Raw genomic sequence first — 27,698 nt, forward strand, 5'->3', positions numbered from 1 at the left:
CTCATAATTTTTAACACTTCTGTTAAATCTCCCCTTAATCTTCACTGCTCTAAGGAAAACAATTCCAGGTTCTCTAGTCTCCACATAACTGGTATCATTCTAGTTAAACTCCTCTGCACCCTCTCCACGGCCTTGACATTCTTCCTAAAGTATGGTTAATGTTTGCAAGAGGTCCCCCACACACAGAAAAGTTTGAAGCTATAAAAAAATTTAAGCATTAAAAAAAATTAAGTTGCAAAAAATTTATTTTGCTACTGGAGTTCATTGCAGTCACAAAGTAATAGAAATGGTTACAAATAAATCATAGCTTTACTTCCCAACAATGAATGGAAAAAATTACTTCAGTTCAGTAACAATTTATAATATTTATTGAATGTAACAAGTCCCTACAGCAAGATATGCTTCTAGCAGCCTATTGTGTTGTGCAAGATATAATTTTTTGAGTGATGTGATGTGTATATAAAGATGTATGTATATATATCTGTGTATACACACGTCTGTGCCATATGTGTGTATAGATATCTATATAAAAATGTGTCTATATATGTGTGTATACTTATATATACACACAAGTGAGTCTATGCCTGTACATATGTGATGATGTGGAGATGCCGGTGATGGACTGAGGTTGACAATTGTAAACAATTTTACAACACCAAGTTATAGTCCAGCAATTTTATTTTAAATTCACAAGCTTTCGGAGGCTTCCTCCTTCCTCAGGTAAATGTTCAGGAGCTCCTCGAAGCCTACGCATTTATACATATAGAACAATACATGGTGTTATAGAACAGTACATATGTGGGCATAGAATCTCTGCTTGTATATACGTGTGCGAACAGCTTTTTCTGTTTTGTTTCACATTTGCAGAATCTGCATTTGTCTTTTTTTATTATTCTTGCCTTTGTATTAAATTAAGTTACATTTTAAATAAATTATATTCAAATAAGGCGTAAAGTTTTTTTTGGGGGGGGGTGTGGGTAAAGGCAGAGTTGCTGATTTGGCAGCATCACTGTGAAGGTTTCTCGGGGCTGGGGCCAGATTCACCTCCATCACTGAAGTCCCTGGCGATGTTCCGCTTGGCTCTGGACAGGTGGATGGTGTCCACCCAGGAGTACAGGTCCTGCAGGGTCTCCTCGTCCATCTCCGCGGTCATGTCGGGCTCCCAGCCAGCTGCAGCCTTTCCCAAAACTTTTCTTTCTCTCTTTTTTTTTTTTTTCGCGTCGCTGAATTTAATGTCTGGTTTTCTACAAACTATCTTCTCTCCACCAGAACGGGAGCGCAGTTTCCAGGCGGTTCCTATCAGCTGCGATGGGGCGCCATATTGTTTTTCATTTCCATGGAAACCGCGCTCCCTCGCCACACTTCCGGTGAACGCAATTCTGGGACTTGTAGTTTTTTTTTGTGGATAAAAAATCCCCTCGCGAGGCTGGAAGGAGGCGGCGGCCTGGAACTACAACTCCCGGGAGGCATTGCGCCCCAGCCCTGGCATTGACTGAGTTTGGCTGATGGAAGCTCAGTTGTAATTTATTCCTTTCTAAAACCACCCATAAAGGAGACCAAACAAAAGTGCCATCACCCCACTTTTAAAGGGGCACAACTAATCACCCAGGTTCACTAGATTAATTCCTGGGATGAGAGGGTTGTCCTATGAGGAGAGGTTGAGTAGAATGGGCCTGTACCCTCTGGAGTTTAGATCTCATTGAAACATATAAGATTCTGATGGGGCTTGACAGGGTAGATGCTGAGAGGATGTTTCTCCTGACTGAAGAATCTAGAACGGGGGGGGGGGGGGGGGGCGGGGGGGCGTAGTCTCAGTATAAGGAGTCGGCCATTTAGGACTGAGATGAGGAGAAATTTCATCACTCAGAGGGTTGTGAATGTTTGGAATTCTCTACCCCAGAGGGCTGTGGATGCTGAGTCCTTGAGTACATTCAAAACAGAGATCGATAGATTTTTGAACTCTAAGGGAATCAAGGGATATGGGGATGGGTGGGAAAGTGGAATTGGGGTCAAAGATCAGCCATGATCTTATTGAATGGTGTAGCAGGCTCGAGGGGGCCATATGGCCTACTCCTGCTCCTATTTCTTATGTTCTTAGCATAGTTTAATAGAGAGAAAAAATGACTGGAGGAAAGCTGTATTCAATATAAAGGGTCATTAAACAATAAAAATAATAAAATGCACAGCATGTTGATTAGCATGTGAAAAAGATAGGTTGTGTTCCATGAGTACAGGTGAAGACGGAGGCTATATTTCCCATTTTCTCCTATCATCCCCTTCTCTCAAAATCATTCATTCTTTGCAGGGCCTGGTTTCTTTGAGGAAGTAACAAGTAACGTGGATAAAGGGGATCCTTTGGATGTGGTGTACTTGGATTTCCAGAAGGCTTTTGACAAGGTGCCACATCAAAGGCTACTATACAAAATAAGAGCTCATGGTGTAGGGGGTAACATATTAGCATGGATAAAGGATTGGTTAGCTAACAGGAAACAGAGAGTAGGTATAAATGGGTCATTTTCAGGTCGGCAAGATGTAGGGTTGAGGTCACAATCAGATCAGCCATGATCTTATCAAATGGCAGAGCAGGCTCGAGGGGCCGAATGGACTACTCCTGCTCTTAATTCGTATGTTTGTATGTTTCACCAATGTCAACCATCCCCTGTACCTCATCCAAATTCACTGTTCACGTGAGAGGCTTAACCGTGAGTGTCACCAGGCTAGAATACTGTGTGCAATTTTGGTCTCCTTATTTAAGAAAGGACATAATTGCTTTGGAGGTGGCTCAGAGAAGGTTCACTCGAATGATTCCTGGGATGAGGGGTTTATCTTATGAGGAAAGTTGGATAAGTTGGGCCTGTATACATTGGAGTTTAGAAGAATGAGAGGTGATCTTATTGAAACATATAAGAGCCTGAGGGGACTAGAAGGGGTAGATGCTGAGAGGATGTTTCCCCTTGTGGGAGAGACTAGAACTAGGGGCCACAGTTTAAAAATAAGGGGTCCTCCATTTAAGACGGAGATGAGGAGAAATTTTTTCAGAGGGACGTGAGTCTATGGAACTCCCTTCCCCAAAGACGCTGTATAAATGCAAGTCTTTTTTTCTTGTTCTTTCAAAGAGCCGTCACAGGCATGATGGGCTGAATAGCATCCTTCTGTGCTCTATGGTTCTACGATAAGTGTACAGGCTCTTTAGGTGTTAAGAAGTTTCCTCCCCCTAAACATACACACATTTAATGATTTTCCTACAGTTTTGTAAAGTTATTTGTGATATCGGAAATCTATGTGGGAAACTGATAAACGTTGTACAAAATAGATGACTGATATGTCACTTAGAGCATCTGAATATGATAGCCAGAAACACAATCCTTATGTCTCTCTCTCTCAGATTTTGGCCTTGAAATGACAGTGTGCCATCGTAGCGCATGAACAATTAACATGTTCTTATGAAATTCCTTTTTCCATTAATTTAACGGAAGCCTTAAGCCATAGGTTAACACTTCCATTAAAATGTTGGAATGTCATGCGAATGCATTAAGCATTTGGAAGCTGCTATCGCTCAGTGTAACATACAAGCCCTTGAGTCTACCTTTAGGCACTCATGCAATAAGCTCAAACACATTGCAGCAGAAATTTCAGAAAAATAATTTAGTTTCTATCCCACCAAAACAATACGGGAAACATTACGTGCCAACCATAGAATTTAACAAACCACAGAGACAGATTGGAGCTACAGGATCTACAGAATTGTGCAATATTAAATCATCGCCGCCAATCAATTAAATTGTCCAGACACGCATTACCAAGCCACAAATCCAGGAAGACTAGAGGCATTAATATAACCTAAACTATGCATCAGTATATCGAAAATAAAACATAGAAAACATAGCAAATAGGAGCAAGAGTAGGCCATTCGGCCCTTCGGGCCTGCTCCGCCATTCAAAATGATCATGGCTGATCGTCTAACTCAGTACCCTGTTCCTGATTTTTCCCCATATCCTTTGATATTGAAATAATAACCAAAATTACTGGAACACAGATCAGGTCTGTTAGCATCTGAAAAGAGAATGGTGAGGTTAATATTTTGGGCAGAACTGTTCTGATGAAGGACACCCAAAACATAAACCCAGCTTTTTGGTTCCTTTTTCCAATGATAATAAATCTGATGTGTATTCCAGATTTCCAACATTTAGATTGGGGGTAATTTTAACCTCCGAGGACGGGTGGGTTGGGGGCACGTGGAGAGGTAAAAATTGTAAAAATGTAAAACCCAACCGCTTCTGGTTTTAACAGAGGCGGGTCGGGGGGGGGGAGGGGGGGCGGGGGGAGGGGAGGCTGCGAGCCTCCATTTTAATAGCTTTTTTATTTTTAACTCCTGGGTGCCGGAATTCCCAGGCCTTCTGATTCTCGCCAAGCGTGAAGGCCCAGATCAACAGGTAAGTGCCTTTATTGCACTGCTTGCGGGCCAGGAGGAGCAGGAGTGTTTCCTCCAGGCCCAACAAGCTTACCTGATGTGATCTGACACATGGGATCAGCTGACCGCCCCCCCAACCCTGCCATGTCCGACTTCCCTGATCTATCCATGTCCCCGCCAATGTCTCCGACACCCCCATGACTGACCCCCTCCCCAATGTCCGGCCCCCCGATGTCAGACTTAGCTGGCCTCCGCTCCCCGGCTACTTTCCCATCTGACAAGCAAACAGCCTGTCAATCTTGCTGCCTGTCGGGCCGGAAACCTACTGAAAAAATTTAAAAGGCGTCCTGATGTCAAAATGGTCAGGATATCGGGGAAACCTGTACTTCTGGTTTTCTCGGCCACTAAATCTGCCCCTGCACTAGCTCCCCGCCTCCCAGTAAATATCGGGGCCATTGTTTCGACAACAACAACTTGCATTTATATAGCACCTTTAACGTAGTAAAACGTCTCAAGGCGCTTCACAGCAGCGTTATCAGACAAAATTGAACATCAAACCACATAAGGAAATATTAGGACAACCTTGGTCAAAGAGGTAGGTTTTAAGGAGCGTCTTAAAAGAGGACAGAGAGGTAGAAAGGCGGAGAGGTTTAGAGAGGGAATTCCAGACCTCAGGGCCTGGGCAGCTGTAGGCACGGCCAGAATTGGAGAAGCGCAGAGATCTCGGGGGGTTGCAGGGCTGGAGGAGATTACAGAGATAGGGAGGGGCGAGGCCATAGAGAGATTTGTAAGCAAGGGTAAGAATCTTAAAATCGAGGCGTTGCCGGACTGAGAGCTAATGTAGGTCAGCAAGCACAGGGGTTTACATTTTATCCAAGCCCAGATGCACAGGGAAGAAATATTAGCAATACTCAAACTACACATTATTAACATTGAGATAAGGACAGTGGATGCTGGCACACACAGTAGGTCTATCGGTGTCAATCTTTCGGTTGGGACACTTCGTCAGAACTGCTAGACAGAAAGGCTCAGGAAAAAACAAGTAAGAAAATTACAAAAAAAAATGACAAAAAGAAAGGCATTCATGTATTGCCTCATCTTGTCTCTCAAAATGTCTCAAATGCTTCACAGAACAATGGGCTGCTTTTGAAGTGCAGTCATTATTGTTCTATAAGTAAACTTGAAAGAACTTGCATTTATATCATGCCTTTCATTACTCCAAGATGTCCCAAAACGCTTTACAGCCAATGACGTATTTTTGAAGTGTAGTCACTGTTGTAATGTAGGAATTGTGGCAGCCAATTTGCCCTCAGCAAGATCCCACAAACAGCAACATGATAACGACTAGATAATTTGTTTTAGTGATCTTGATTGAGGGATAAAAATATTGGCCAGGACACCGGGGAGGACTCCCCTAGTCTTCTTCAAACAGTGCCTTGGGATCTTTTAAGTCAACCTGAGCAGACAGACAGGGCCTTGGTTTAATGTTTCTTCTGAAGGCCGGCACCCCCGACAATGCAGCACTCCTACAGCAACTTGGCAGCCATTCTGCACATAGCAAGGTCCTACAAACAGCAATGATCTGTTAACCTGCTTTTGATGGTGTTACTTCTGTTCTTTTTCGAATAGTATCATGGGATCATTAATATCCACCTGAACAGATTTAATATCTGATTTTCAGCAAGGCACCTCTGACAATGCAGGGCTACTACAGTATTGGACTAGATTCTCTGCCTAGATTATGTGCCCAAGTCTTGGAATGCGGCTTGAACCCATAAACTTAGAGGGAGAGTGATACCAAATGAGGCATGAGTCAAGTGGCACCCACAGAACCAGGCCTCCGCACGGGTCAGCTGACACCCATGGAGTTGCATCCTACCTGTCAATGGCACCCATGGAGCAGCAGCCCAACATGCATCTGTTAGACCCCATGCACTGGACTCCATTATGGGTCAGCTGACACCCATCGAACCAGACACCAGCATCAGTCAGATGTTACCCATGGAGCTGGACCCAAGCATGACCCTTCAAGGAAAGGAGAAGAGAAAAACGGAGTAAATTGTGATGGAGGGAGATTTAGCATTCACCTAATGATCTTGTAGCAACACAAGGCTCGCATTCCCACACACAAAAATAGTTTTTAAAAATGTTGTTCTTGGGATGCGGATTCACTGGTAAGACTACTTTTATTGTCTAAGTCGCCCTTAAAAGATGGGAGTTAGCCTTGTCCTTTGAATTGCTGCAGTCCCTGCAGTGATGGTGCTCCCTTAACACTATTAGGGAGGGAATTCCAGGATATTACACTCCTGTTCAAGAAAGGGAAGAGGGATAAACCCAGCAATTACAGGCCAACCAGCCTAACGTCTGTGGTGGGGAAACTTTTAGGGACAATAATCCGGGACAAAATTAATTGGCTCTTGGAAAAGTATGAGCTAATAAATGAAAGTCAGCGTAGATTTGTTAAATGAAAATTGTTTTTGACTATCTTGATTGAGTTCTTTGATGAAGTAATGGGGAGGGTTGAGAGGATAATGCGGTTGTGTATCTGGACTTTCAAAAGGTATAGAGGGTATAATTTCAAAGTTTGCAGATGACACGAAACTCAGAAATGTAGTAAACAATGTGGAGGATAGTAACAGACTTCAGGAGGACATAGACAGACCGGTGAAATGGACAGATACATGGCAGATGAAATTTAAAACAGAAGTGTGAACATAGGAACAGGAATAGGCCATTCAGCCCCTCGTGCCTGCTCCGCCATTTGATAAGATCATGGCTGATCTGTGATCTAACTCCATATACCTGCCTTTGGCCCATATCCCTTAATACCTTTGGTTGCCAAAAAGCTGTCTATCTCAGATTTAAATTTAGCAATTGAGCTAGTATCAATTGCCGTTTGCGGAAGAGAGTTCCAAACTTCTACCACCCATTGTGTGTAGAAATGTTTTCTAATCTCACTCCTGAAAGGTCTGGCTCTAATTTTTAGACTGTGCCCCCTACTCCTAGAATCCCCAACCAGCAGAAATAGTTTCTCTCTATCCACCCTATCCGTTCCCCTTAATATCTTATAAACTTCGATCAGATCACCCCTTAACCTTCGAAACTCAAGAGAGTACAACCCCAATTTGTGTAATCTCTCCTCATAACTCAACCCTTGAAATCTGGGTATCATTCTAGTAAACCTACGCTGCACTCCCTCCAAGGCCAATATGTCCTTCTGAAGGTGCAGTGCCCAGAACTGCTCACAGTACTCCAGGTGCGGTCTAACCAGGGTTTTGTATAGCTGCAGCATAACTTCTGCCCCCTTGTACTCTAGTCCTCTAGATATAAAGGCCAGCATTCCATTAGCCTTATTGATTATTTTCTGCACCTGTTCATGACACTTCAATGATCTCTGTACCTGAACCCCTAAGTCCCTTTGGACATCCACTGTTTTTAACTTTTTACCATTTAGAAAGTACTCTGTTCTATTTTTTTTGATCCAAAGTGGATGACCTTACATTTGCCTACATCGAATTCCATTTGCCACAGTTTTGCCCATTCACCTAATCTATCAATATTGCTTTGTAATGTTATGTTTTCATCTACACTGCTTACAATGCCACCAATCTTTGTGTCATCGGCAAACTTAGATATGAGACTTTCTATGCCTTCATCTAAGTCATTAATAAATTTTGTGAATAATTGAGGCCCCAAGACAGATCCCTGCGGGACTCCACTAGTCACATCCTGCCAATGTGACTACCTACCCATTATCCCTACTCTCTGTCGCCTTTCGCTCAGCTAAGTTTAAATCTGAGATAGATAGCTTTTTGGCAACCAAAGGTATTAAGGGATATGGGCCAAAGGCAGGTATATGGAGCTAGATCACAGATCAGCCATGATCTTATCAAATGGCGGTGCAGGCACGAGGGGCTGAATGGCCTACTCCTGTTCCTATGTTCCTAACTTCCTAACCAAATCTGTACTTTTCCCTCGATTCCATGGGCTTCTATCTTAGCTAACAGTGAAGTGATACATTTTGATAGGAAGAATTAGAAGAGTCAATGTAAACTAAATGGTACATACACAAATCTTTGAAATTGGCAGGACAAGTTGAGAAGGCTGTTAGACAAGCATATAGGATCCTAGGCTTTATTAATGGAGGCATTGGCCCCAATATTAGAGTGGAGGTGGGATGGCAGCGGGGGGGGGGGGGATGAATGGGCGCGCGGGTAACCCGCCCAATAAAAAATGTCTATTCCCCACACGATCGCAATTCAAATGGTGCCACTTATCGTGGCTTCCAGGTTTGCTGTTCAAAAGCTGCGCAGCGGGCGGACTGTGCACCCGCATCACAGGCTGTCAGCTGGAGGAGCTCTATTTAAAGGGGCAGTCCTCCAACAGCTTTTCCTGGACCAAACACCCACACACCACAATGGAGCAGCACAGGGCCAAGGCTGCTCCAAGAATCAACGATGCCTCACTCCAGGTGCTACTGGATGGGGTGAGAAGGAGGAGGAGGGATCTGTTTTACCCGGTGGACGGGAGGAAGTGCCCTGCCTCTGCCACCAAGAAGGCCTGGCTCGAGGTGACAGAGGAGGCCACCAGCAGCAGCAACATCTCACGAACCTGGATCCAGTGCAGGAAGCGCTTCAATGATCTAACTAGGTCAGACAAAGTGAGTACACTTACTCATTCTCCTACATTCCGTCTTCCACATCACTGCCCCCACCCCACAACTCATTCTGCACTACCAACACTACTGTATCACATCATTCCTCACACCCACTTAAGGCTCATCCTCAACTTACCTGCATTTCCTCAGCACTTCCTCACCTCCCCATTACTCACCCCACCACTACCACTCAATCCAATCCTCATCCAATGCCATGGCTCTGTCTCATACTCACCCTCTGATGGATCTCTTTCACGGTCAGCCTCACCCAAACCAATGCATTCATCGGTTGGCCACGTCACCATCACTCACTCACACATCTGTTCTTTCTCCCCTTATATGAGAAGAAAGCGCAAAATGCACGTGAGAGGGTGAGGACCGGAGCGGGGGCCGCAACAAATTGTCGTCCTTACAGACGCAGAGCAGGGAGGCGCTGGAGCTCAGCCGAACCCTTGAGCGCCTGTCTGTCGGGGATGCCGAGACTGGCACCCCACAAATGTCTGGTGACATAACTTTAACATTCATCACACACAATATGAATTGATGTTCACATGCCTTGCCATCTTCAGCACCTCATCGCAACATGAAACATCTGTGATGATGCTTAATATTGCCTCCTGTTCTCTTACAGGGCCTTCAGTGATCAGCAGTGGGCGATTCCTCAGAGGACCTGCCGGCCTCTGAGAGTGCACCTTCACATCGTAGTGAGCCATCCATCAGCGCAGATACTCTCACCTCGGTGGATCCTAGTCCTCAGTTAGTTGGGTTGGCACCCGGTGAGTCACCACACACATGAGCACGAGCAGGCACTGGTGGCAGGTGCAGCTGCAGAGAGTTCGCGTTGGTGGGCGCACTCCTCTCCAGGCTCTGCTCAGCTGGACGCAGATGCTGAACCCAGGGGGCCATCATTTAAAAAGAGAATGTTCGAGGGGCAGCAGCACATTTGCAAGGTACTGGAACAGGTGCTACGCACACTCTCCACAATAGCGCAGAGGATGGAGGAGTCCAACCCCTGCATGAGTGGAATGGTGGCACAGGTACGGGAGGGAATCTCTGAGATAATGTTACAGGGACATGAGGGAATCTCTGAGATAGTGTCACAGGGACATGAGGGCATCTCTGATATAGTTTCGTGGGGAGGTGAGGGCATCTCTGAGATAGTGTTACAGGAATGTGAGCAACTCTCTGAGATGGTGTCACAGGGATGTGAGGGAATCTCTGAGATAGTGTCACAGGGACGTGAGGGAATCTCTGAGATAGTGTCACAGGGACGTGAGCAACTCTCTGAGATAGTGTCACAGGGATGTGAGCAACTCTCTGAGATGGTGTCACAGAGACGTGAGGGAATCTCTGAGATAGTGTCACAGGGACGTGAGGGAATCTCTGAGATAGTGTCACAGGGACGTGAGCAACTCTCTGAGATAGTGTCACAGGGATGTGAGCAACTCTCTGAGATGGTGTCACAGAGACGTGAGGGAATCTCTGAGATAGTGTCACAGGGACGTGAGGGAATCTCTGAGATAGTGTCACAGGGACGTGAGCAACTCTCTGAGATAGTGTCACAGGGATGTGAGCAACTCTCTGAGATGGTGTCACAGAGACGTGAGGGAATCTCTGAGATAGCGTCACAGGGATGTGAGGGAATCTCTGAGATAGTGTCACAGGGACGTGAGCAACTCTCTGAGATAGTGTCACAGGGATGTGAGCAACTCTCTGAGATGGTGTCACAGGGACGTGAGGGAATCTCTGAGATAGCGTCACAGGGATGTGAGGGAATCTTTGAGATAGTGTCACAGGGACGTGAGCAACTCTCTGAGATAGTGTCACAGGGACATGAGGGAATCTCTGAGATAGTGTCACAGGGATGTGAGGGAATCTCTGAGATAGTGTCACAGGTAAGTGCGGGAATGTCTGTGATGGAGAAAAGGCTAGCCTCCATTGAGCTTCAAGTATGGCTCACAAATGAGTCCATTCAGGCCCTGACAACGGCTGCTCGGACTCTGGCTGAACAACGTTCTGTTGCCTTAAATAGGCAGACAGATACACTAGCACTGGTCTTACAAGGCATCACACATGTCCTCCAAACTGTTGTCCAGCAGAATGGTAGGAGTGATGTGGCCCTGGCCGTGGGGAAGGATGATGGCAAAAGGGGACATGGAAGTGGGGATGCCATTCAAAGTGCTCCCACGTTTCATCCGTTGCCCCCCTCTCAACCAGTACCCGCAATGCTGCTTCGTCTCCAGGTGGCCGAGTCTGCCCCTGCATTGGTGCAGGTGGAGCAGTCTTTGGCGGGGTCCTCACAGGCTCCAGAATCCAGAGGGCGTAGGCCAAAAGCATCTAAGCAGTCAGGGCATGAACATGAGCAACCTGCTGCTACCTCTGCTGCAGCCACAGGGGATGCACCACGTAGACGTAGTCGTAAGAGAAAGGCGAAGGTTTTGTGAGCACAAAGGGTATGCACAAGGGTGTTTGACAGACTGTCATGTTTTTCATTTATATTTAGTTTTTGTTAAAGTCACATTAAATGTTATGAATTTCACCACTGCTGCCACGTCTTGCCCATTCTTGACTGGCTTTTGTGACAGGGCCCTTTCATGAGGTTCACCATGAACGGTGACACTTAATGCCACTCATTGGGTCACTTTACAGTGTGTGTGAGTTGCAGGACTGTTTTGTGCAGGGAGGGGTGGGCGGCCTGATGTGGGCACTGCTCTTTCCAGGTGGTGTGAGAACATAAGAACATAAGAAATAGGAGCAGGAGTAGGCCAATCGGCCCCACGAGCCTGCTCCGCCATTCAATAAGATCATGGCTGATCTGATCCTAACCTCAAATCTAAATTCATGTCCAATTTCCTGCCCGCTCCCCGTAACCCCTAATTCCCTTTACTTCTAGGAAACTGTCTATTTCTGTTTTAAATTTATTTAATGATGTAGCTTCCACAGCTTCCTGGGGCAGCAAATTCCACAGACCTACTACCCTCTGAGTGAAGAAGTTTCTCCTCATCTCAGTTTTGAAAGAGCAGCCCCTTATTCTAAGATTATGCCCCCTAGTTCTAGTTTCACCCATCTTTGGGAACATCCTTACCGCATCCACCCGATCAAGCCCCTTCACAATCTTATATGTTTCAATAAGATCGCCTCTCATTCTTCTGAACTCCAATGAGTAGAGTCCCAATCTACTCAACCTCTCCTCATATGTCCACCCCCTCATCCCTGGGATTAATCGAGTGAACCTTCTTTGTACTGCCTCGAGAGCAAGTATGTCTTTTCGTAAGTATGGAGACCAAAACTGTATGCATTATTCCAGGTACGGTCTCACCAATACCTTATATAACTGCAGCAATACCTCCCTGTTTTTATATTCTATCCCACTAGTAATAAAAGCCAACATTCCGTTGGCCTTCTTGATCACCTGCTGCACCTGCAAACTAACTTCTTGATTTTCTTGCACTGGGACCCCCAGACCCCTTTGTACTGCAGTACTTTCCAGTTGCTCGCCATTAAGATAATAACTTGCTCTCCGATTTTTCCTGCCATAGTGCATAACCTCACATTTTCCAATATTGTATTGCATCTGCCAAATCTCCGCCCACTCACCCAGCCTGTCTATATCCCCTTGTAGGTTTTTTATGTCCTCCTCACTCTCTACTTTCCCTCCCATCTTTGTATCATCTGCAAACTTTGATATGTTACACTCGGTCCCCTCCTCCAAATCGTTAATATAGATTGTAAAGAGTTGGGGACCCAGCACCGACCCCTGCGGAACCCCACTGGCTACAGGTTGCCAGTCCGAGAATGAACCATTTATCCCAACTCTCTGCTTCCTGTTAGACAACCAATCCTCCACCCATGCCAGAATATTATCCCCAATCCAGTGATTCTTTATCTTGAGCAATAATCTTTTATGTGGCACCTTGTCGAATGCCTTCTGGAAGTCCAAATACGCTACGTCCACTGGTTCCCCTTTATCCACCCTGTACGTTATATCCTCAAAGAACTCAAGCAAATTTGTCAGACATGACTTCCCCTTCGTAAAGCCATGCTGACTTTGTCCTATTAAATTATGTTTATCCAAATGTTCTGCTACTGTCTCCTTAATAATAGACTGCAAAATTTTACCCACCACAGATGTTAAGCTAACTGGTCTATAATTTCCAGCCTTCTGCCTACTACCCTTTTTAAATAAGGGTGTTACATTGGCAGTTTTCCAATCTGCCGGGACCTTTGCCGAGTCCAGAGAATTTTGGAAAATTATTACCAAAGCATCCACAATCCCTACTGCCACTTCCATCAAGACCCTCGGATGAAAGGCATCAGGTCCAGGGGATTTATCCGCCTTGAGTCCCATTAATTTACTGAGTACCAATTCCTTAGTGATTTTAATCATATTTAGCTCCTCCCCCACTCGAGCCCCCTGTTTGTCCAGTGTTGGGATATTCTTAGTGTCCTCTACCGTAAAGACTGAAACAAAATATTTGTTCAGCATTTTTGCTATCTCCATGTTTCCCACCATTAATTTCCCGGTCTCATCCTCTAAAGGACCTTCGTTTGCCTTAGCCACCCTTTTTCTTTTTATGTAACTGTAGAAACTCGTGCTTTCTGTTTTTATATTTTTTGCTAATTTATTTTCATAATCTATCTTCCCTTTCTTAATCAATCCTTTAGTTACTTTTTGCTGTCTTTTGAAGACTTCCCAATCTTCTTATCCTCCCACTAAGTTTGGCTACCTTATATGTCCTTGTTTTTAGTCAGATACTGTCCTTAATTTCTTTACTTAGCCACGGATGGCTGTCATTTCTTTTACACCCTTTTTTCCTCAGTGGAATATATATTTTTTGAAAGTTGTAAAATAACTCCTTAAATGAACACTACTGCTCATGTACCGTCTTACCCTTTAATCTATTTTCCCAGTCCACTTTAATCAATTCCGCTCTCATACCATCATAGTCTCCTTTATTCAAGCTCAGTACACTTGTTTGAGAACCAACCTTCTCACCCTCTAATTGGATATGGAATGTAACCATGTTATGGTCACTCATTCCAAGGGGATCCTTAACTAGGACATTATTAATTAACCCTGGCTCATTACACAGGACCAGGTCCAAGGTTGCTTGCCCCCTTGTTGGTTCAGTTACATACTGCTCAAGAAATCCATCCCTAATACGCTCAATAAACTCTTCCTCAAGGCTACCCTGCCCAATTTGATTTGTCCAGTTAATATGATAGTTAAAATCCCCCATAATTATAGCTGTTCCCTTATTACATGCCCCGACTATTTCCTGATTAATACTTCTTCCAGCAGAGTTGCAACTATTCGGAGGCCTATATACTACGCCCACGAGTGTTTTTTGCCCCTTATTATTCCTTATCTCTACCCAAACTGTTTCATTATCCTGATCCTTTGTCCCAATATCTTTTCTCTGTATTACAGTAATTCCTTCCCTTATTAACATAGCCACCCCACCTCCCCTTCCTTCCTGCCTGTCCTTCCTGATTGTTAAATACCCTGGCATATTTAATTCCCAGTTGTTGTCACCCTGCAGCCATGTTTCTGTAATGGCCACAAGATCATACCCATACGTCGTTATTTGTGCCATTAACTCATCCATTTTGTTACGAATGCTACGTGCATTCAGATAAAGAACTTTGAAATATGTTTTGTGACACTTAGTTCCTGCTTTTTCCTTTTTTAACACTTTACCTTTTACTCCATACCTTCTGTCCCTTCCTGTTACGCTTTCCTCTGTCTCCCTGCTCAGGTTCCCAACCCCCTGCCACAGCTTTGATGCTGGGTTAATCGCCTTACGCCTTCTAGTTTTCATTTTATCTGTCGTGCCTGAAGTACCTAAAGTACACTTTCTTTCCCCTGCTCTACGCTTTTCCCTTTCACTTGTTCTTGAACATCTGTTTGTACTATTTGTATTGTAGATTTCCCCTGGGTCTTGCCCTCTCTGGCTGCTCTCAACTTTACTCCCTTCTGACTCCCCGCTCAGGTTCCCATCCCCCTGCCACTCTAGTTTAAACCTTCCCCAACAGCACTAGCAAACACCCCCGCGAGGACATTTGTCCCGGTCCTGCTCGGGTGTAACCCGTCACGCTTGTACAGGTCCCACCTTCCCCAGAACTGGTCCCAATGTCCCAGGAATCTAAATCCCTCCCTCCTACACCATCCCTGCAGCCACACATTCATCCTGTCTATTCTCCTATACTCACTAGCACGTGGCACCGGTAGTAATCCTGAGATCACTACCTTTGAAGTCCTGCTTTTTAATTTATCTCCTAACTCCTTAAATTCACCTTGCAGGACCTCATCCCTTTTTTTACCTATGTCGTTGGTACCAATATGGACCACGACTACTGGCTGTTCACCCTCCCCCTCCAGAATGCCATGCAGCCGCTCCGTGACATCCTTGACCCTAGCACCAGAGAGGCAACACACCATCCTGGAGTCACGTTTGCGGCCGCAGAAACGCCTATCTGTTCCCCTTACAATGGAATCCCCTATCACTATAGCCCTGCCACTCTTCTTCCTCCCCTCCTGTGCAGCAGAGCCACCCGTGGTGCCCCGAACCTGGCTCTTGCTGCTTTCCCCTGATAAGCCATCTCCCCCAACAGTATGCAAAGCAGAATATCTGTTTGAGAGGGAGATGGCCCCAGGGGACTCCTGCTCTACCTGCCTAGTCCTTTTACTCTGCCTGGCGGTCACCCATTTCCTTTCTGCCTGCGTATTCTTTACCTGCAGTGTGACCACCTCACCGAACGTGCTATCCATGATAGTCTCAGCATCACGGATGCTCCACAGTGAGTCCACCCGCAGCTCCAGCTCCGAAAGACGGTTAGCCAGTAGCTGCAGCTGGACACACTTCCTGCACACATGGTCGCCAGGGACACTGGTAGTGTCCATGACTTCCCACATAGTGCAGGAGGAGCATATCACGGGTGCGAGCTGCGCTGCCATGACTTGCCTTAGACTCCTAGACTCTCTTCCCGCTCTAGGCCTCCCCTTTTATACTCTGCTCACCTCTCGGACTCTCCTGCCTCACCTGTGATGTCGCACAGTAGTTGTCTCTTGGTGCAGGTCTGCTGCTACTCATATTCCACAATCTCAATCTTCTACTCTCAGGTCTACTACCGCTCTGCAGGAAAAGTTCGGAAAAGCAAGGCAAAGCAGCACCTCCTTCCCACACTTACCGAACTCTCAGCACACTGTGTATATCCGCACACCGTGCAGTCCGCACTGACAGGCCCCTGTATTTCTACAGTTGAGACTCAGATGAGTCAGGCCTGCCCCACCTTCAAGTACCAGTTGAATCTAGCTAACCAATTAACTTGCTACAGCAGCTCTCTGCTGAAGCCTGACAGAAACTTAGAAATTTAAACTTTTAAATTGACCTTGAACAGTTGAAGCAATGTGCACTGGATTTAAAGAGATTAACCCTTAAACTCCCACACTTACCGAACTCTCAGCACACTGTGTATATCCGCACACCGTCTGAGGACTGGACCGTTCACACTGTCTGATGTTAGGAGAACCGTTCACATATCAGTGACTCCCTGGCCTCACGAGCAGCCAGCTGAGCCGCTGCTCTCCCCATGGGTTGCTCCTCCTCCTCCTCCTCCTCCTCCATGTGAATGGCAGATGTGGATGGGGCCTCCTCAAACGGCACCCCTCTCTGTTGTTGCTCTCCGTGTTCTTGTGCAGGTGCCTGTTGTGCAGCACTGTGTTGTGGAGTTCCAAATGGCGGAGGTGGACGCCGTGCCTGGCGAGGCTGGTGATGTTGCTCGTCCTCGGATGTAGTGGTGAATACAGCCATGGCGCCCCCCCCCCTCATCCTGACGGTGTGAGTTTGAGGGAATCCGCAAAGTAGTTAAATATGTGTGAACAGAAGAATTTTGAGTGGAGTGTAAGAATTTTCAGTGAAAACATAAAGATCTCGCAGCCAAAACTTTGTCTGAAAGAACTGAGTGCCCTGCTGCAATAAGTGACCTTTTCTCCCCATCTGTCAAAGAAGCATTTGAATGTCCCACTGGCTGCTGGCTGAAACATGTCTGTTGCAACATGGAGTGTTTCCCACAGAACGGGAAACACGCTGAGGATGCTTCAAAATCACACCGCTGCCTCAATGTGGAAAAAATTATGTAGTTCAACTATCTAAACAACTGTGTCAAGTATCATCCTGCCGGCTTTAATTGCCAGTGGGACTTCTGCATTCGGGAGACGCGCGTGCACCCAGACGCGTCAGTGGGGAACCCGGAAGTCTGCTGGTTGGAGCCAGGTTCCAAACCCAAACGGGATTGCTCCGATTTTTGGAGCCCCCCCCCCACCGCCCCCAATGCACCCGCAATTTCCCAGGAAAATTGAGCCCATAGAATACAAAAGCAAGGAAGTTATGCTAAACCTTTATAAAATACTGGTTAGGCCTCAGCTGGAGTATTGTGTTCAATTCTGGGCACCACACTTTAGGAAGGATGTCAAGACCGGAGAGAGGATGCAGAGGAGATTTACTAGAATGGTACCAGGGATGAGGGACTTCAATTAAGTGGAGATACTGGAGAAGCTGGAGTTGTTCTCCTTAATGCAGAAAAGGTTAAGGGGAGATTTGATAGAGGTGTTCAAAATCGTGAACGGTTTTGATAGAGTAAATTAGCAGAAACTGTTTCCAGTAGTAGAAGGGTCAGTAATCAGAGGACACAGATTTAAGGTGATCGGCAAAAGAACCAGAGGCGACATGAGGAAACATTTTTTTATGTGACAAGTTGTTATGATCTGGAATGCACTGCCTGAAAGGGCGGTGGAAGCAGATTCAATAGTAACTTTCAAAAGGGAATTGGATAAATACTTGAAGGGAAAAAAAATTGTAGGTCCATGGGGAAAGAACCAGGGGGTGGGACTAATTAGATAGCTCTTTCAAAGAGCTGGCACAGGCACGATGGGCTGAATGGCCTCCTCCTGTGCTGTACCAACTATGAGTGCACATCGATGCAAAAAGTGACAGTATAACACAGAAAACTACCGCACTAAAATGCTGAGGTGAGAGACACACTCCAGGAGGTAGCTTTTTTTTCCGATTTGAGTTCCCCCATGTATGCAGTATAACTCCAGCCTAACAGACAGTTGAATGATGTGATTGATGGAATGCGGGGCGGTGGGGGAGGTGGGGATGCGGTTTTTATAGATTTTCCTGGATGGTTGAGCTAAGGTTGGTAGAAGAACTTTCATCATCTTATGATCCTATTATGTTTACAGGAAGATTAAGCTATTCTGGGAATCAGTAAATGAGAGATCAGATTTCATGGTGGGCGGAGTGGAGTTCCACGGAAGTCTGTTTCATAACTCCATAGAGTTGCACCAATCTTAAAACAAACATACGGTCTAGCAGGTGCCATCATATATGACTGAAAAAGACAAGCTCATTCGGAACTCTCCTCACAAACGTTCAGAAAGAGATAACCCGGTGAAGTTGAAGCTGCAATGGAACCAGTGCAGCTGCTCATCCCAATCTTATTGCTCTGCATGGCTCCCAGAGGTAAGTACAATTAATGCAGTGTGCACACAGTCCTGGATCAAGAAATAACTGATACTTGCAATCAATGGAAAGTAGTTAAATGAGAATTTACTGTAACACCTACCGAACACTCACTAGCTGTAAGCCTTTTTTTAATATAAAAGGGGCAATAATTGATTATGTATTAATGTGTAAAAGGGAAAATTTGTTTATGGGTAAATCTCTTTATTGGTTCACTTCTTAATACACTATTTAAAATTACATATTAATATAATCAGTATTTCTAAAGAGTTGGAAGATAGAAAAAAACTGAGAAAGAATACTTAAGTTGCAGTGTTTTGGTTTGAATGTGTAATTCATTATGTACAGCAATGTGCAGGTTATGGTGTAATTGAGAGAACTGTGTGTATACATATGTGTGGAGATATATATTATATATGATATATAAATATAATATATATATATATCTTTATGTACAGTGCTCTTGCGACATATTGGATACGGCTATACATTATTGTGGCAACTGAATCCTAATGCATGATTTATTTCTTACTGCAGTGATGTTGAATTATATACACACACATACACATATGTATACAGATACATATATATATATATATACACATATATACATACATGTGTGTGTGGGTATTTATATATTCAGCAGTAAAAAGCATATCATCTATTAGAATAATATTGTTCTGAGTGACAAACAGTTTAACCCTTGTATGAAATCCCTCATCTGCTATTTTAATGAAGATTTTAACCCATTTATTTTAAATAGATCAAGATGGAGAAACTTCATGTTTGTTACTGATATCACGCAGCCCCAGTGTGAACCCAGTTGTGTTATAATGGGAACAATAGGCAATGTGCAAGAATAGATACCTGAATAAAATATCCCTAAGAAACATTCTGGGCTTCCTGCAAGGTACAGACTTGCAGATGGCAGAATGTTATTTCACCGAAATTTCCAGCTTTCGCACAAACCCGAAGCCGATGGAATAGAAAGACATACAATTCCTTTCAAGGATTTAGGATGTAAGATTTAATCCATATTCTGGAGTTTCACTTGATTTACTTTCATAGGGGGCAAGAAGAATTTTTTCTCGGTAAATAAGCGAGTCGGGTAGAAATTATATAAAGTGGGCTGTCTGGTCTATGGAAGGAACGGGATTGATAAGCTTTTTCCCATTGTCCTTTATTATTGCCTTGTCCCTTTGTCATTTTCCACTGTCTTGTCCTATTGCGTTGTCCAATGCTTTGTCCCAATGCCTTTTGCCATTGCCTTGACCCTTTATCTTTTCCCATTGCCTTGTTCTGTTGCTGTGTTCTATTGCCTTGACCCTTTGCCTTTTCCCATTGTGTTGTCCCATTGCCTTGTCCCAGTGCATGGGGTCTAATTTTCACTGTGTGTAAAGTTAAAGAAAAGACTTTTACTGATCTATTATTATAAACTTCCTCAGTTTAGTGCACTGGTTTTAATTTTTAATAAACAGTCTTCAAAGAGGAAAATATACCCTTATATTCAAAATAGAATCAAATTGTGCATCTAAAATTAATACACAAAGCCAGCTCACCCTAAACAATTATTGACTGAAAGACTTTGGTAGTTTGGATTCAGCTGAATGTTGTGCGAGGGGGAAGACAGGAAAAGTCATGTTTCTGTGTTCCTCTGTGTTTGTGTTTCTGTGTGTACGTTTGTGTTTGTGTGTTAAACTGCCAACTGCTTCTGTTGTTAACATTCAATTAGATTTGCTTGTTAACTTCTTTTGAAAGCATTATTTTTTGTTATAGTCTTTAAAAGCTGTTCTGAACATTATTTGTGTTGTTGCGCTCTGTGATGCACTTTGAAATTGGAACAGATTTGCATAAACCCCCTCAAAAATTCCTAACATTAAAAGCCCTTCAAAGTGGCTTCCTGGCCTCAAGATTTCTTTCCTATTATTTAGATGAGAACTTTGTGTTAGACAACATTTTAAACCATGCCTGCAAGTGCCACAGTGCTAAAAACATTCGCTCTGAAGTTGCTCCATGTCGTGCTGTGATTGGGAATTCAGACAGAACTTTATCACGAAAGGTTTGTGGAATATATTAATAGGGGGAGGGTATTGAGATACACCATATAAAAATGGTTGAAGAGACAATTAGGAGGTTGGAAACCGTTCAACTGAAATGTTAAAAGTAGCTCAGAGATATATTTGCATGTTTTTTCTGTAGTGAGACGTGGTCGAGAGATACAGTGAGAGGGATGGTAGGTGAGGCTAATCGCTGAAAAACTGATGGATGTAATATCCTTTTCCTGTTGATCAGAAATTTTACATTCCTATTTATCCAAATATTAAATAAAACTAAAGTAAGTAAAGCAACAAAAGAAGAATCCACCAAAAGAACCAAAGGGGAAGGTGAGGAGTGTTTTTTTAATGCGGCGTGTTGTTATGATCTGGAATGTACTGCCTGAAAGGAAGCAGATTCAATAATAACTTTCAAAGGAGAATTGGATCTCTGCTTAGAAAGGAAACATTTACAGGGCTATGGGGAAAGAGCAGGGGGAGTGGGACTAATTGGATAGCTCTTTTAAAGACTCAGCACAGGCGCGATGGGCCGAATGGCCCCCTTCTGTATGCTGTAAGATCAACTGATAAAAATAAAGATCAGATAAAAGGAAAAACTGTGAATGTCTGAAGTCGTCAGACAGTTTGTATCGGTGGGCCGTCTGACCCATGCTAACTGCAGCATAGCTGAGCTTGATGCTGTCCTCAGCTACTCTCCTCCCACCCACACTGGACAATAGATAACACAGCACAGTAATCAGTGAGTGGTTTTTCTCTCTCTTCTCTCTGACTCATTGACATTCTGCCAATTGCAGCACCTCAACCAGACTAGTGCTCTTTCCTCTAGAAAAGAGAAGACTGAGGGGTGATCTGATAGAGGTCTTTAAGATTATGAAAGGGTTTGATAGGGTAGATGTAGAGACATTGTTTTCACTTGCGGGCGTGGGGGGGAACCAGAACTAGGGGCCATAAATATAAGATAGTCACTAAGAAATCCAGTAGGGAATTCAGGAGAAACTTCTTTACCTAGAGAGTGGTTAGAATGTGGAACTTGCTACCATAAGGAGTAGTTGAGGCAACTAGCATAGATGCATTTAAGGGGAAGCTTGTTAAACAGATGTGGGACAAAGAAATAGAAGGATATGTTGATAGGGCGAGATGAAGAAGGATGAGAGGAGGCTCGTGTGGAGCATAAACACCAGAATAGACGGTTGGGCCGAATGGCCTGTTTCTGTGCTGTAATTCTATGTAAAGCCTGCGAGTCTCTGCTCTGCTTAGGTCACGTTCTACGGTGGGCAGTGCCTTTACCCATCAATCCATTTTTGCGCTTTTGCCCAGCATCCTGGTTAATCCGTTGCCTTGTTACATCTAGTTAGTAGCACTTAACCCTCTGAATAACACTGACCTCTTCGTTGCAGGGAGTTGCTGCAGGCTGAGTCGGAAGGGGCGATCGGTCCAATCCCACGCGTATGAAATCGCTGTAGCTGAAAAGCTGACCGAGCCCTTGAGTTTATTATCGATGAATACCACAAAGGTGAGGCTGCTTTGCTTTTTTTTTACTCTCCCCTGGTTTGCAAAGGAAAAGAAAGCTGTGGACAGTGTTACTTTAATAAACAGATTGAATATTCTGACTTCTCCTATCTTTGTCAATGGCTCTGTGGCTCAAGTGTGTTGCCAGACGAACGAAAACAAACGTGCATTTGTGTAGTGCCTTTCACATTCTCAGGACCTCCCAAAGTGCTTTGCAGCCAATGAATTACTGTTGAAGTGTAACAGGGTAGCAAATTTGGCACAGCGAGGTCCCATAAACAGCAAGTGAGATAAATAACCTGATGATCTGTTTTAGTTGAGTGAGGGATGTTGCCAAGGCAACTCCTACTTTCCTTTAAAAGTAAGAAAGACTTGCTTTTATATAGCACCTTTCATAACCTCAGGATGTCCAAAAGCATCCTTTAGAACATAAGAAAAAGGAGCAGGAGGAGGCCATACGGCCCCTTGAGCCTGCTCGACCATTCAATAAGATCATGGCTGATCCTCGATCTCAACTCCACTTTCCTGCCCGATCCCTATATCCCTTGATTCTCCTAGGGTCCAAAAATCTGTCGATCTCAGCCTTCAATATACTCAACGACTCAGCATCCACAGCCCTCTGGTGCAGAGAATTCCAAAGATTCCACTTTACAGTCGATGAAGTACTTTTGAAGTGTAGCCACTGTTGTAATTCACAATCTATATCAATGATTTGGATGAGGCGACCAAATGTAATATTTCCAAGTTTGCTGATGACACAAAACTAGGTGGGAATGTGAGTTGTGAGGAGGATGCAATGAGGCTTCAAGGGGATATAGACAGGCTAAGTGAGTGGGCAAGAACATGGCAGATGCAATATAGTGTGGAAAAATGCAGAGTGTTTGGAAGAATGAGAGGTGATTTCATTGAAACATACAAAATTCTTACAGAGCTTGACAGGGTAGATGCAGGAAGAATGATTCCCCTGGCTGGGGGGGTCCAGAACGAGGGGTCACAGTCTCAGAATAAGGGGTAGGCCATTTAGGACTGAGATAAGGAGAAATTTCTTCACTCAGAGGGTGGTGAATCTTTGGAATTCTCTACCCCAGAGGGCTGTGGAGGCTCAGTCATTGAGTACATTCAAAACAGAGATCGATAGATTTCTAGATATTAAAGGCATCAAGGGATATGGGGATAGTGCAGGAAAATGGTGTTGAGTTAGAAGGTCAGCCATGATATGTTGAATGGTGGAGCAGGCTCGAGGGGCTGGATGGCCTACTCCTGCTCCTATTTCTTACATTCTTATGTAATGTAGGAGACCTGGCAGCTAATTTACCCAGCGGCAATGTGATAGTGACCAGATAAACTGTTGTAGTGATGTTGGTTGAGGGATAAATATTGGCCAGGACACCGGGGAGAACTCCCCTGCTTTTCTTCAAAATAGTGCCTTGGAACCTTTTACGTCCTCCTGAGAAGGCAGACGGCCTTGGTTTAACGTCTCATTTGAAAGACGGCACCTCCGACAGCGCAGCATTCCCTCAGTTCTGCACTGGAGTGTCAGCCGAGTGGGACTGGAGTGGGACTTGAACCCATAACTTTCTGACTCAGACTGCTACCACTGAGCCACGGCTGACAGCTAATAGTCTCATGGGATCCTAAACAGTCAGAAGAACTTTTGGCTCACCATCTCATTTGAAGGACATCAATACTGCAGAAACTCTCTCAGTGCTGTACGAGATTAGGTGCTCAGGTTTGTAGCGAGACTTGAACCCACAGTCTCCTGACTCAGAGGCGTGAGTGCTACTAACAGCACCAAATTAAAACTTCTACTGAGCCACGCAGACTGAGAAAGTCCAACATTCAAATCCTGATGGCAATCGGCCTCAGTGTCCCTTGGGCTAAAATGGGGGGAAAAATAAAATCAGATTCCTGATCACTAGTGAGTGCAGATGTTTGGATGCTGGTTGAAGGCTCCCAGGCCTCCATTACTGAATCGTCCATCGACTCTCATGGCCTCAGCTACTGCCACCCGTGAAACTGTACCCCAGCAAGAGTGAGCTTTTTCAGGAGAAGAGGGAAAATTGTAAATTACATAATTTATAGCACAGAAACAGGCTTAACAGGTCCATGCTGGTGTTTATGTGCCACACGAGTCTCCTCCCATCCCTCTTCATCTAACCCGATCAGCAGAACCTTCAATTTCTTCCTACCTCATGTGATTACCTAGCTTCTCCTTAAATGCATCTATGCCAGTCACCGCAACTACTCCTTGTGGTTTTTTTTATTTGTTCATGGGATGTGGGAGCATTGGCAAGGCCAGCATTTATTGCCCATCCCTAATTGCCCTCGAGAAGCTGGTGGTGAGCCGCCTTCTTGAACCGCTGCAATCCTTGTGGTGAAGGTTCTCCCACAGTGCTGTTAGGAAGGGAGTTCCAGAATTTTGACCCAGCGACGATGAAGGAACGGCGATATATTTCCAAGTCGGGATGGTGTGTGACTCGGAGGGGAACGTGCAGGTGGTGTTGTTCCCATGTGCCTGCTGCTCTTGTTCTTCTAGGTGGTAGAGGTCGCTGGTTTGGGAGGGGCTGTTGAAAAAGCCTTGGCGAGTTGCTGCAGTGCATCCTGTGGATGGTACAAACTGCAGCCACGGTGTGCCAGTGGTGGATGGGGTGCCAATCAAGCGGGTTGCTTTGTCCTGGATGGTGTCGAGCTTGAGTGTTGTTGGAGTTGCACTTATCCAGGCAAGTGGAGAGTATTCCATCACACCCCCGACTTGTGCCTTGTATATGGTGGAAAGGCTTTGGGGAGTCAGGAGGTGAGTCACTCGCCACAGAATACCCAGCCTCTGACCTGCTCTTGTAGCCACAGTATTTATGTGGCTGGTCCAGTTAAGTTTCTGGTTAATGGTGACCCCCAGGATATTGATGGTGGGGAATTCGGCGATGGTAATGCCATTGAATAACAAGGGGTGGTGGTTAGACTCTCTCTTGTTGGAGATGGTCATTGCCTGGCACTTATCTGGCGCATATGTTACTTGCTACTTTTCAGCCCAAGCCTGGATGTTGTCCAGGTCTTGCTGCATGCAGGCACAGACTGCTTCATTATCTGAGGGGTTGCAAATGGAACTGAACACTGTGCAATCGTCAGCGAGCATCCCCATTTCTGATGTTATGGTGGAGGGAAGGTCATTGATGAAGCAGCTGAAGATGGTTGGGCCTAGGACACTGCCCTGAGGAACTCCAGCTGCAATGTCCTGGGGCTGAGATGATTGGCCTCCAACAACCACTACCATCTTCCTTTGTGCTAGGTATGACTCCAGCCACTGGAGAGTTTTCCCCGATTCCCATTGACTTCAATTTTACTAGGGCTCCTTGGTGCCACACTCGGTCAAATGCTGCCTTGATGTCAAGGGCAGTCACTCTCACCTCACCTCTGGAATTCAGCTCTTTTGTCCATGTTTGGACCAAGGCTGTAATGAGGTCTGGAGCTGAGTGGTCCTGGCGGAACCCAAACTGAGCATCGGTGAGCAGGTTATTGGTGAGTAAGTGCCCCTTGATAGTACTGTCGATGACACCTTCCATCACTTTGCTGATGGTTGAGAGTAGACTGATGGGACGGTAATTGGCCGGATTGGATTTGTCCTGCTTTTTGTGGACAGGACATACCTGGGCAATTTTCCACATTGTTGGGTAGATGCCAATGTTGTAGCTGTACTGGAACAGCTTGGCGAGAGGCGCAGCTAGTTCTGGAGCACAAATCTTCAGCACTACAGCCGGAATGTTGATGGGGCCCATAGCCTTTGCTGTATCCAGTGCACTCAGCCGTTTCTTGATATTGGCTAAAGACTGGCTTCTGTGATGGTGGGGATATCGGGAGGTAGTGAGTTCCACATTCTAACCACTCTGAGTAAAAATGTTTCTCCTGAATTTCTTATTGGATTTATTAGTGACTACCTTATATTGATTACCCTAATTTTGGACGCTCCCTACTTGTGGAGACATTTTCTCTACATCTACTCTATCAAACCCTTTCATAATTTTAAAGCCCTCTATCAGGTCACCCGCTCCACATTCCCATTTCTAGAGAAAAGAACCCCAGCTTGTTCAGTCTTCCCTGATCGTTTTAATCTCTCAGTTCTGGTAAAATAAAATCTCATCCACTCAAATTACCGAGATCCCTTTCATTACTGTTATGGAAACACAAAGGTGGAGAATTTCCATTGGGGTTCTTCCAATCTCCTGTCAGAACTTTGGCGGAAGATCGGCAGATCCTCCAGTGAAACGGCTGGAGGGTGGCTGGTTTTCTTTTTAGCCGTTTACTCCATTTCGCTGGAAGTTCCGCCGAAGTTACACTGGGAGATTGGGAAAAGAGACCCCGTGGAAATTCTCCCACCATGCTCCTGGAACTCCCTTCCGAACAGCACTGTGGGAGAACCTTCACCACACGGACTGCAGCGGTTCAAGAAGGCGGCTCACCACCACCTTCTCAAGGGCAATTAGGGATGTGCAATAAATGCCGGCCTCGCCAGGGACGTCCACATCCCATGAACGAATAATAAAAAAATAATAATTTATCTCACCTTGTGCTCAGTGCTGGAGAATGGGACATTTCCCCCACTTTCATTGCTCACTCAGTGTTACCATCAAACAGGCCCAGATTAAGAACAGCATGAGCGAGCTGCAAAGTATAGCCCCCGCTATCCCGCCTCAGCAATCTACCCAACTTCAGAAAAAGCCCCCCCCGCTGTACTGTGTGGCGTAACATTTCCGAATCCTGCACCAGCCATCCCTGAGCCCTGAAATGATCTTACAGGCAGTCTCTTAATATTTTCCTCTGGAATTCCTCTCCCCGCTAATTTAGCACAGGTGTTAACCCACTGTTAAAATAGCAGACGAAGGAATTAAGCATTCCTACGATCATATCCCATTGCATATTTTCAGAGCCTTGTAATTTCTCCGTGCGATGCTGCCACTTTAGTTGGCAGTCAATAAAAAAGTTATGTGGTCCTGCAATATCACTGTCGACACTGGCTGACCTTCATCTGTAGCCTTGAAATGAGATCATCATAAACAGGGCCCCAGGGAATTGGCAAACATTCTCTTCATAAATGCAAATCACATACTTTAGATTCTAATTGCTCTTATGCAACGCGATACAGAACAATACATGACGAAGCTAGTTAGCTCCTTTGGCGTCTCATTTTTTGGATCTTGTGACTAAAGAAAGAAATAGAAAAAAAAAGCTTGCATTTAAATTGCAAAAATATGTCCGATTTCTCGATCGCAGCTCCTGAGTCATTCATCTGTTCAATTCAGTGAATAGATTAGGTCAATTTTTATCTTTTTTAATTTGAGAGGGTAGACGTGGAGAAGATGTTTCCACGTTGGGGGTGGGGGAGTCCCAAACTATAGATCATAAATATCAGATCGTCACTAATAAATCAAATAGGGAATTCAGGAGAAACTTCTTTACTCAGAGAGTGGTTGGAATGTGGAACTCGCTACCACAAGGAGCAGTTGAGGCGAGTAGCATAGATGCATTTAAGGGAAGCTGGATAAACA

At 44.9% G+C, this 27,698-nt stretch overlaps 2 protein-coding genes across 4 annotated transcripts in view; one reads left to right on the forward strand and one right to left on the reverse strand.

The window, feature by feature from the left end:
- The window catches only part of LOC137317207 (sperm flagellar protein 1-like), a 103,682-nt gene extending 87,336 nt beyond the window's left edge, over nucleotides 1-16,346 (reverse strand). Inside the window, exons 1-2 of one of the 2 annotated variants that reach the window (XM_067980757.1) lie at nucleotides 16,260-16,346; nucleotides 6,291-6,436 (exon numbers count right to left, since the gene is read on the reverse strand). In XM_067980757.1, coding sequence (XP_067836858.1) covers nucleotides 6,291-6,357 — 67 coding nt within the window. In that variant the 5' untranslated portion in view covers nucleotides 6,358-6,436; nucleotides 16,260-16,346. Of the gene's footprint in view, nucleotides 1-1,044; nucleotides 1,333-6,290; nucleotides 6,437-16,259 lie in introns of those variants that run through there. The other variant, XM_067980736.1, reaches the window with a different exon arrangement.
- Nucleotides 16,347-18,455: 2,109 nt separating this feature from the next.
- LOC137323029 (snake venom metalloproteinase BjussuMP-2-like) overlaps nucleotides 18,456-27,698 on the forward strand; it is a 38,543-nt gene continuing 29,300 nt past the window's right edge. For both annotated transcript variants that reach the window (XM_067986428.1, XM_067986504.1), the window contains exons 1-2: nucleotides 18,456-18,595; nucleotides 22,047-22,162. In XM_067986428.1, coding sequence (XP_067842529.1) covers nucleotides 18,541-18,595; nucleotides 22,047-22,162 — 171 coding nt within the window. In that variant the 5' untranslated portion in view covers nucleotides 18,456-18,540. The remainder of the gene's footprint in view (nucleotides 18,596-22,046; nucleotides 22,163-27,698) is intronic.

The sequence above is a fragment of the Heptranchias perlo genome, chromosome 1 (genome assembly GCF_035084215.1).
Source record: "Heptranchias perlo isolate sHepPer1 chromosome 1, sHepPer1.hap1, whole genome shotgun sequence".
Lineage (NCBI taxonomy): Eukaryota > Metazoa > Chordata > Chondrichthyes > Hexanchiformes > Hexanchidae > Heptranchias > Heptranchias perlo.